The sequence below is a fragment of the Hippocampus zosterae genome, chromosome 8, assembly GCF_025434085.1.
Source record: "Hippocampus zosterae strain Florida chromosome 8, ASM2543408v3, whole genome shotgun sequence".
NCBI classification, from domain to species: Eukaryota; Metazoa; Chordata; class Actinopteri; order Syngnathiformes; family Syngnathidae; genus Hippocampus; species Hippocampus zosterae.
In genome coordinates this window covers 17,500,638-17,512,001 of record NC_067458.1, presented here as the reverse complement: position 1 = coordinate 17,512,001, position 11,364 = coordinate 17,500,638, and the positions used below count along the sequence as shown (strand labels likewise).

Here is an 11,364-nt window from a genome sequence, read left to right as displayed (position 1 = left end):
AAAACTGAACGTTATGTTTGTTACTGGAAAGAATATTGCAATACTATGAGAGAAAACGTTGTAATGGGAGAGACAAAACTAATGAGACACCCCCCCCCCCACCAAAGATACGAGCATCAAGCTGATTTCCGAAAAAATTTCATCACGATGCATAGACTGTTTAATGAGTGACCTTTAATTGTGTTTTATGTTCCACGGGGTTCACAGGGTTAGATCTTGGTTTTACAAGCAGCTCTTTTCTCTTCTCGCCTTCGGTCTCCATATATGGCCACTGGGTGGCAGCAAAGTGCACATGGCATTGACTTGCTTTATATAAACTGTCGAGAAAGCCGCGTCGTCCGGTTATGATGACCTAAAGCGTGTGTTTCCAGTATTTCATTGTGGGATTATTGTTTTTTAATTTGGATTTATTTTTCTCTTGAAGATCTTTCAAATTGGACCCGGTACTCTCGTCGAAGTGACGGGCTCTCCCTGAGGGTGTCACTCGGGTCTGCTGCTTCCTGTATTGACGGACCAACACCGCTACTACCACCAGTCACAGACGAAAGCCCTGAAGCCCTGCCACCCGGCCACCGTGGCCTTCCCCCCACAGCCCGATTGTAACTTTACGGAGGGACGCCAAACGACCACCAGCAGCCGCCCCCCGGTGCTGCCGTCATTTAAACGGGGGGAAAAACGTGGCGAGCTCCTGAGTCGTCGCGGCTTCCTTTTTCCGGTAGCACTCGCGAGGTGGCTAATGGCTAGAAGCAGGTAGATAACCCCGACAAGAAGCGTCCAAAGACAGCAATGCGCTAATCTCAACTTCTATAAAGACATTGAAAGGATCCGTTCATTAGAAACGCCTTGGTATGTCACGTTTTAGCCAAACATTCGAGTGCCAGGGCTCATGAAGTGTCCTCTTTTCGCTGACGTTAGCCAGCTAAGTCGTTAGCCACCAAGACGCGATCCTGTTGCTCGCTAGCGAAGAAGTAAAGGGCCACTGCCACAGCTGCTCGCCCCGGTGCACTTAAGTCCATTCTGGACAAAATTTGAGATTTCCACAGGTTTTTCTTCTCCTTTTGAGATGCCCCCCAAGAAAAGACCGGTTCCGTTGAATATAACGCCCATTGGAGAAGGGCAGCCCACCTCTAACACCACTGATGCTGCATCTGAGTGAGTACTATGACAATGATTGCAAAATCTGTTCTACAATGTGTATCTTTGCTTAAAAGTGGTTGGCACGTCTGCCTCGCAGTTCTGTGGTTCTCAGCTCCGGTTTTGCTGTGTTTGCATGCTTTCACCGGGTACTGCGGTTTCCTCCCACAATCCAAAAACATATCTGCTTCACGTCACACTCTATATCTGGGGTATGAAACTCAAACCCACGTCAGAGTTATGCTTGTACGTGGTGCGGTGGTTCTCAAACGTTTTCTACCAAGTCCACCTAAAAAGCATTACCGGTACTTAGTTCTCCATCATGACCTCAATATACAGTAGTTGTGAACGATGTTAAATACAACTGGACTGTACTTGGGCCCCGATTCTTTTGTGTTCTACTACAGGAGCACACGTATCACTATTGCAGTGGTGGGCATTTAATCTTTTTCAAAGGGACCGTATAAGAAACTGGCAAGATTGTTGAAGGCCACATTTAAGTAGAAACTCAGTCGAGGCTAAGTAAACGTCACTACGATTGACATATTAAGACAGCCGCTTAAAATGATATATCAGGTTGGATTCTGATCACAGGCTTGGAAGATGTCCTTTATATTGACGCTATAATATTAAGTTTGAATGTCTTGATGTACCCTGCGATTGACTGACAACCAGTCTAGGCAGCACCCTGCTTCTCACCTTAAGTCAGCTGGGATGGACTTCAGCCTGCTTGTGCCTCTAATGAGGACAAGCACTACAAAAAGTGGGTAGCTGAGGCTTTTTCAAAACAATACTGGTCTCCTTACAGAGCAAACCTTGAGGCCTTACAAAAGAAGCTGGGAGAGCTGGACCTGGATGAACAACAGAAGATGCGACTAGAAGCCTTCCTCACCCAGAAAGCGCAGGTTGGAGAGCTCAAGGATGAGGACTTTGAACCAATCTGCGAGTTGGGCGCCGGGAACGGAGGGGTAGTCAACAAGGTCCGCCACAAGCCCTCGGGTCTGGTCATGGCTCGCAAGGTGAGGATGAGTGAGCATAGACAGTTTGGCTTGCAGGTGAACAGCACACCTTTCTTCGTCCAGACCAGAATTTCCTCTCGGTAGTGGGCATGGGCTGATCTAATATTCTGATGTATGATAACCATGAGCAAAATTATCGCTGTTTCATGATGTTAAAATGACAACTCTGGGGTGGGAAGGAAACTCTCTCTCTCTCGCTCGCTCGCTCTCTCTCTCTCTCTCTCTCTCTCTCTCTCTCTCTCTCTCTGTCTCTGTCTCTCTGTCTCTGTCTCTCTGTCTCTCTGTCTCTCTGTCTCTCTGTCTCTCTGTCTCTCTGTCTCTCTCTCTCTCTCTCTCTCTCTCTGTCTCTCTGTCTCTGTCCACCTTAAGTTTAAGTTAATAAATAAACATTAACATTCAGACCCTTGGGGCTAACTAGTACCTGATGGCAACGTGTACACAAACAGTACAATGTGCATAGGCATATATTCATTATACCACATGAAATATTACTGTGGTTTTCTGGGTCACTTGATTGTGAAACTCTTCTGTTTGTCGCTATGTGGCTGTTTTATATGCTTGTGTGGTTCTAGAATGCCTCCGAGTTATTACCCAAAATAAGTTCATGTTGGTTTGCTTGTTTAAATGTACAGGTGGGCATTTTCATTGCGAAAGATTTATTCAGTATCTTTTCTATCGGTATCGGGAAAAGATAGATTACAAAGACTTTCTATTGCCATTGTATGGTGCAGATGGGCAAATACATAGTCGCCATCGGCCAATTTCCCGCCTTCTTCTTGCATTAACCTGCTTCCTCTCTGTCTCAGTTGATCCACTTGGAAATTAAGCCCGCCATCAGGAACCAGATCATCAGAGAGCTTCAAGTCCTGCATAAGTGTAACTCGCCATATATCGTGGGCTTCTACGGCGCCTTTTACAGCGACGGCGAGATCAGCATTTGTATGGAGCACATGGTGAGACTCGTTTACACACGGCTGTCGTATGTTTCGGTTTATATTCTGGATACTTAGGTGTCTTTTCGCTATAGGACGGTGGATCTTTGGACCAGGTTCTGAAGGAAGCCAGAAGAATTCCAGAGGAAGTCTTGGGCAAAGTTAGCATAGCTGTATGTATTCCGAGTTTCTTTATTCAAATCATTTTGACCACAGGGTTCGTGACAAATGGCTTTGACATGGAGTTCTGTTGTTTCGAACAACTGTTTATGTCTGTGTTGTTGTTGTTCACTAGGTGTTGAGAGGTTTGGCTTACCTGCGGGAGAAGCACCAGATCATGCACAGAGGTAAAAACAAAAAAAAAATATGTATATATATCTCCCATGTGGAACATTTTGGAAATGGCCCAAGTTTACACAGTCAAAGTGGATTCTCCCACCTAATTGTGACTAACGGGGGTATTAACTTGTCATTTGTATTTCAATGATACTATACAAAAAGTGCACAGACTTGCCTTAGGGCGAGTGGTACTTCAGGACAGACTTTGTGAGCTCAGACGGTAATTACCGCCTCTCAAATATGATTATGAGCAACCTCGCCCCATGTACCCTTCCCTCGCTCCCGCCCTCTCTAGCTTTTCTCTTTGTTCCCTCACTTCTTCATGCCCTTGCTGTCACAATGACATTAGTTGCGGGAATGACAGTCACACGCCTCAAAAGTCACGTCTTGGGTGTTCAACCTTATACCTTATCCTTCGCACAGAGTAGCAAGCTAGGGAAAAGACGGCTGTTAAGAGGCATATTGTTGTCGTGAATTTGGGGTGAGTTTCAAAATGTATGACTTCACTTCCGTCCATTTGCATCCTGGTTTGATATTTTTATGTCAATACAAGCACCTGTGCTGTTTGCAGGAAAAGTTACCGGTACATTGAATCCGATTCAGAAACACATAGCTTGTTTAGAGCAGTTAATTAATTTGTGCTAAATGATATCCTTAAACCAAAACCAGAACTGTATATGAAGGTATTCTCCATCTTGTTTCCCCCCCCCCCCCCCATGCCCCTACCCACCCTTCACCTACCACGTAGATGTGAAGCCCTCCAACATTCTGGTCAACTCTCGCGGGGAGATCAAGCTGTGTGACTTTGGAGTGAGCGGGCAGCTCATAGATTCCATGGCCAACTCCTTTGTTGGAACACGTTCCTACATGTCGGTGAGTCAGCTCGGCGCCCCCACCCCGTTTCCTCTGGCCCCATCCCCACTTTCCTTCCCTTTCTTTTCTCACATGGAGTGGCACCACCCTCTACCTTCTTTCTCACTCCCCTGCCAAGAGGCGAGGGCCGTGCCCAGGGGAGCGTTCTTTGGCACATATGACGGCAACTGTGTTCTCTTTCTCCCTCGCTGTTCTTTCTCATCCTGTTGACACCTGGTCTATGCAATCCTTCTCCGAATTAATGGGTGCTCCATTGGTCTAATGGAGCACCCATTAATTTTCAACAATTTTCAAACTTTCGTAAGGCATGTTTGTCCCACCTTGCCTTGTGAATGAAATTCTTTGAACATGTTTGGCAACAAGTAGCACCATAATCTCTAACGGAGTGTCCATTGGAGTGTACCCAGAGAGCATTTTTAGAATGGCAACCTGAAGAAAATGATGACACACTGACTGATGCTTCTTCTGAAGATCATACTTGAATATGAACTGATAAACTTGGTTTTTAGCCAATTGTATGGTTGCAACAGGTTCCAAAAAAAAAAGCTGGGACAGGGTCATGTTTACCGCTGTATTACATCACCTTTTCTTTTCACAACATTTAAAAAGAGTTTGGCCACTGAGTACGTGACTTGTTGCAGCTTTGAAGGTGGAATTCTTTCCCACTCTTGCTTGATTTGCAGCTTACCGGTAATTTGTTTAACAGTCCAGGTAGTTCTTGTGCACTTTTTGCTACATCCATAAAAGTAAATATCTAATAAACAACTGATGATCAGAACAATACTTAATATCTCGGGCATTTGGAATTGGAAGAGGTACGAACGATCGTGGCAATATGATGTCATAGAGGGAGAAAAGCCAGAAATATTGTTTATCAGGCAAACGCTCAACACTTTGGAAAGCCTTCGGCTAGAATTTTCCAGGTGGCCAATTTGCATTTTCAGTCATCAAAAATGCAGTTTTTCAGTCACGACATAATTAGTTGCACAATATTTTGATATCGAAAATGAGACAGTTATCAAATATTATGCCTTTTACAAAGATAACAATGCTCAGTTTTGGGTGACACAGTTACACGGGTATTGTGTTAGGTTGTACTAAACTGCATTGCAATCACAATGACAGCTGAGGAAAAGTACAAGTGTGTTTTATTTATTTTGGACTCAAACTAATTGCTGCGAGCAGGATATTAGACGCGGCTCTCATCATAAAGTAGTACAAGTGACACAACCACAATAATGAACAACATATTTTTAAATTAATACGTCACTGACAGTTTCAGTCGAAATGGAGCTTCTTTTTTTTTTTTTGTCTCTGTGAAGCAAGCCAGTTCATATTGGTTCGTGTATCCCTGCCAGAAGTGGCCTGCTCCTTTCCTTCTGCCGTTATCCATTTCTCACCACCCTTCCAGGCCACCTGCTACTGCTGCCTTGTGTTTCAGTCTTGGCCCAATCCTATCCCTTTGACGTATATACTCTACCATGTGTTACCTCAACAGCCGGAGAGACTGCAGGGCACCCACTACTCTGTTCAGTCGGATGTATGGAGCATGGGTCTGTCCCTTGTGGAGCTGGCGATCGGCCGCTACCCCATCCCCCCACCAGACGCCAAAGAATTGGAGGCCATCTTCGGACGGCCTGTTCTGGACGGGAGCGAGGGAGAGCCTCACAGCAACGTGCAGAGGCCCAGACCACCAGGGAGGCCCGTGAGCGGTAGGAAAATTGCCTTTGTTTACATTTCTATCTGTTTACGTCTATAGTGTGACTGGATTTAATGGGTATCTCTGGCACAGGACACGGGATGGACTGTAGACCGGCTATGGCCATCTTTGAACTTTTGGACTATATTGTGAATGAGGTCTGACAAAAGCACTGTGCACAAAGTTAGCGTTTATCAAAATACGGAGTTATTTTAAATTACTTTTTTTTTTTTCCTCCTCAGCCTCCTCCGAAACTGCCACATGGCGTGTTCACTAACGACTTCCAAGACTTTGTCACAAAATGGTGAGTGGTTGTATCTTTTATTAACTTGAAACGCAAGTAGTGAAGTGGGTCTTGCCACGCACCAGTGATTGAACATCGCACATCGATCAACACGGTGCAATTGAAATCCGGTTTTGAGGCTCCGCATACAGTAGACTGTCCTGTATTATGCTTTTATTGAGCTGTCCAAAAAAAAAAAAAGGGGGGGGTGCATATATTTTGAGAGGCTGTTAGCAATCATCGATCGTCCCATTGACTGACTGCACCTGTCTTTCGGTGACACCCTCCACGCTTTGCTTTCAAGCCAGAGGTACGCATATAGTTGAGTATTATTGTCAAACACATTACAGTAGATGTGAACCTACAGCAGTCGTCGACCAGCTGGATCTCACTTATTCTTGGTCTCACAGACTGGTTGAGTGAGATCTGGGCAGGTGCTTGAGGGTGTGGACACACAAAACACTACACAAGAAAAAAAAACTTCCTCATTTCGACCAATGCACCGTTTGCAGCTTAATACTGGTTACGTGTTTTGAGTGAGGACTGTGGTCATGGAACAAATTAAAGGCGTCTCTCAAGGCACCTTGGTATGTCTATTTTGGATGTGGTATATTTTTTTTCTTCACCCGGTGATTACCGGGGCCACTAATTTGAACAATTTCTCTTGTTTAATGAAAAACACGATTGCTGTCATTGTTTTTCCAGTAATGAACAACTCATAGCGGTTTGCCATGTTCGTAACCTTTTATTTTATTTTTTTGTTTACAGCTTGATCAAAAATCCAGCCGAAAGGGCCGATCTGAAGATGCTGATTGTACGTGGTTCCACTTACCTTGTTTGGTTTACTCTCCCTCGTTTTAACAACCACCTGTGTTCCCTGCTGTTTCTCTCCAGAATCATATATTCATCAAGCGATCCGAAGTGGAGGAAGTGAACTTTGCCGGCTGGTTGTGCAAAACCATGAACCTCAACCAGCCCAGCACCCCCACCCGCAGCACTGAGTGAAGCACGCCCGTCTGCCCTCCTCGACTACTGCCCTCGTCACACCGCTGGGTCTTGCTTGCATATTCACATACATTCTCTCTCACACATACACACACGCACACACACTTTTCTCATGTTGTTTTTGGGCTTATAAACGGTTCCAGCTTCCTCTCATGTATTTGTTCACCAGCAGCAGCTGCAGGGCTCTTGAGTCGTCGTACTGTAAGACCACAAGCTTCACCAGGCCAGTGTCACTTTTCCACTCGGCTGCACGGGGGGGATGTAACGCTTTGATTGGCACACTTGTTTTATATTAGCTATTCTCTATGAATCTTTTCTATGGTGGTGGTTGATGGCTGGCGTAGCTGTATTTTGATAACAGCGGCGTTTGGAACAGGAGGAACTTAAACGTAGTCAATTGAAATAGCTGCGATCAAGGTGACTGCAGCAATTTTCATTTCCGCAGACCCCTTTTGTCAAAGTAATGACCCCAAATCATCTGCCGTATTGTAATTACATTTGTCGGGGATAAACCAGAGGAGAGATGGGCACAGTCAGTCATTTAGTCTTTTTTGGGGGGGGTGGGGTTAAACAATTGATCGCTCTGAGGATCGCAAACCAAAGAGGATACTCGCACTTATCAATGCCTGATCAGTACCCCTCCTTTGTGTCCGCACATTTATGAAGAACAGTATATCAGTGCACTTTGGATGAAATTCAGTGCTGTTGTGTTGACATCGTTTCCTCATACATTTCAATCACACTCTCCTACAATCGGAGGTTAGGAATATACCACGCCTTTTAATGACGCTGAGAAAACAATGATCAAAAATGTATTGATGGGATGCTATAGCATGGTTTAACCTTTCTTATACTGTGCGTGTATTTTGTTTTAATGGTGCAGATGATCAGCCGGTGTTTTGATGAGAACCCTCTGTACTATCAATATGAATCATTTTTGTTCCCTAATCTTTTGTTTTCTTTGTTGTTGATCTGTACTTTTCTCCCTTGCTGAGGTGCATTTTGGTTACGCTCCCCGCTGTGGCACTCCAAAAGCAGCCAGCACATTTGGCACGTACTTTTTGGGAAAACTTCGCTCATCTTTAATGCAAAGTTTTGGTATAATTGGACCGTTAAGCTTGAGGCAGAGATTTCAGTCGTACAAAAAGGGTTCAAGTGAGCATTGTAACCAGTGTTGGTCACATGCTGATGATGTTGCTAGCCTTGCTTGAGCTCCTGTGTTACTTTTTTCTTCTCTGCTTTTTTGGCTGCCCTCTGATTCTCCAAATCCTCAATGTGCATTCGTTCCGAGGAAAAATGGATGCATCATCACTTGTATGTGTACAAAATATACAAAAACTACAGGAGTACTATTTTGCAGTCTTAATATACAACTTTTTTGATTTATGTAAATGACAAGGAAAAGTCATTTATTCTAATATAAAACGTTGGATATGGTTCTAATGTATAAAAGGATGAAATAAAACTTATTTGTGAATGTAAATTTGTTTCAATGTCAATCATTACTGTGTTTCCAAAGGACTTTTATTTTATTTCATAATTTTTTTTAGATATTGCGTGATTAGCTAGAAATGGCACATCATAATTTGTTTTCCAAGCTATCCCTTTTACCATGCTAATTTTCTTGGCTTTGACCTTCGTGTATGGAGTTTCCATGCTCTCCTAGTGAGCTTTGTTCTGGTTGGTTTTACAGCTTTCACCCACACTCCAATACCTTAATTTAAGACTAAATTGGCCATACATGTGAATGGTTGTGTGTCTAATAGGTTGCGATTAACTGTTGACCACTACAGGTTGTACCTCGTCTCTCGCCCTTATCAACTAGGCTGGGCTCCATTTTATCAAGGCGGTAATGAGGACAAATGCTATACAAGATGAATGAATTTGCAATAAGTACGTGCAAAGGTTTTGCCAACGTTTTCATTTTCAATATTTGTTACTCATGAATGTATTGAGTCTAATAGCCCCTTTAGGGTGTATAAAGTGTCGTTACCAGTTTTTCCAAATATTTTCTTGAGGTTTTTTTTTCCTGTCCAAACTGGAGGAACAAAGTCGCTTTGTGACGTCACATGTTGGCGGGAAACATTTCCTTCCAGGAGCGTCCCTCCGCTTAGGTAATTAGACCGATTTTCCCATCTTCATGACTCTTCTCATTTGGTCTACATATGAAATTGCTTGTCAAACCAAACCTCCAAGTAAGGCTGTTGAAGGTGTGGGTGGGTAACGAAGTAACTGTAAAAGGGCGAGAAAGTGCTCTAGTTAGCATTCCGGAGTTGTTAGCTCACGGTGCTAGCTTAAATTATATCGGGAGAGGGTTGCTTTTGAGAAACTGTGTAATGTCATTGAAATCTAGTCAACAAATGGAGTGAAGCGTGGACGGCAAAATGCATTTATGTGTTGTAGAATTCAACATTCGAGAATCTATCAGGATGTTAGCATTATTTGCTCTTTCATTTTGGTGATGTCACAACCACTCATCGTCAGACCCGCCCCGAACAGGCAACATTCTGTCACAAATATGACACTACGATGGCTACATTAAGATTCTTGGTGTCTTTCAGTCGATAATTTATATTGTCTTGACTTGTATTATGTGCACTATATCCACTAATAATGGAGGCTAAAAATAATGCAATATTTTCCCCTTCTTGCAGTCATACACAAGAGATTCCTAAATGCGTCATCTTGTGGGACAAAAGAAAGGTAAGAATTCTTATGAAACCTGTTTTTGACTTTTGACACGATGTATTTTCATGATCAGCAGGGTATACTGGGTTGACTGGTATTCTATGCATAAAAAAAGAAAGCAAAAATTGAAGTGAATGTTGTGCTGTTTCATTTGGTTGAAAAATATCATGAATTGGATTATCCCTAAAGTATGGAGTATTAGAACCACAGTGAAAATAAAAGTAATACACAGTATGATTAAATTCAACATCTTATGAGGATATGGTAGTACATTTTTAGATCAAATTTGTTTGAAAGAAGTCATGTTTATTTTTTAATTCGTCATATTAATTTGAATATATTTTTCAAGGATATTTTACATTTAAGTCATAGCTTTATTTCAAAGTTTACAAAGTTTAACCTTTTCTTGTATGGGGGGGGGGGCTCTGGCTTTCATTAAAGGAAGTGTGTTTTGTTGGGTTTGGGGGAGGGGGTTGTTTTGTTTTGAATTTGGAACTAGACAACCAGTGCCACGGAAGACATTGTGTTCAACTTTGGAGGTTCCACTGGACACTTACTGGCCACATTATTAGGTACCCCTCCGCAGTCCAATTAAGCCCATTAGAATCGCTGCATAATGATGAGTTGACATTGATAATGAATGTGTGAAAGATTCCCAACAACTATGCTGTGAGAATTTTGTGGTTCAGGTACCAGGAAAAATTATTGATCCAGTTCCACCTAACTAATAAAATAAATACATCATAAGTATAATTTATATATTTGTTCATCTGTCTCTGCCAGCAACATGTATTGACAGGTTGAACAATTAAATGCTCTTTGCTAGATAACAGAAGGAACAATGAATCTTTTGCCGTTCTTATGACCGAATACAGTGTTGCTTCGATCCTTGTCACAAACTGAAAATTTACCAGCAACTGAAACTCCCTTAAAAGGTTTATAATTTCCTCAAGAGACCACAATATAGTGGAATAGCACTTCTTGTCTAAATGACCCACCCGCCCCCTCCAACTCAGTTCAACATAATTCCTTCGAATCAAGATGCCACAAGATGGTTTGAGCACAAAATAGTTTGGGCATTCCGCTCCTTGTTTGAAAACGGCAAGTTATGCAAAACACATTGAAACATAGAACGATTACATGCACATTTAAAAGTGTAGACAGGGTCGAATTAAATTCACCTGTAAAAATTACAGTTCATCTCAGCTTCATCCTAATGTTTCTCCCAAAATATGTGTATTCCTAACGTTGTGAAAGTCATGTGTGGGCCTCGGTTCGTTAAACGTTGGCTAACAGGCAGGAAGCACTTCCAAGTCAAAGAAAGAGGCGCAAACATGTTTCTTCCAACTCCCTTTTGTTTCTGCAGAAGATCAGCGCCCTCTAGGTATAGGT

General features: G+C 42.9%; 1 protein-coding gene across 1 annotated transcript; it reads left to right on the top strand.

Moving 5' to 3' along the window:
• Nucleotides 1–295: 295 nt before the first annotated feature.
• Nucleotides 296–8,767, top strand: map2k2a (mitogen-activated protein kinase kinase 2a). The gene is made up of 11 exons (XM_052074832.1): nucleotides 296–1,152; nucleotides 1,943–2,153; nucleotides 2,960–3,106; nucleotides 3,181–3,258; nucleotides 3,381–3,432; nucleotides 4,173–4,297; nucleotides 5,796–6,009; nucleotides 6,090–6,154; nucleotides 6,239–6,300; nucleotides 7,048–7,093; nucleotides 7,174–8,767. The coding sequence occupies exons 1-11, from the start codon at nucleotides 1,064–1,066 to the stop codon at nucleotides 7,282–7,284; spliced, it is 1,200 nt and encodes a 399-aa protein (XP_051930792.1). The 5' UTR covers nucleotides 296–1,063; the 3' UTR covers nucleotides 7,285–8,767.
• The last annotated feature ends 2,597 nt before the right edge of the window (nucleotides 8,768–11,364 follow it).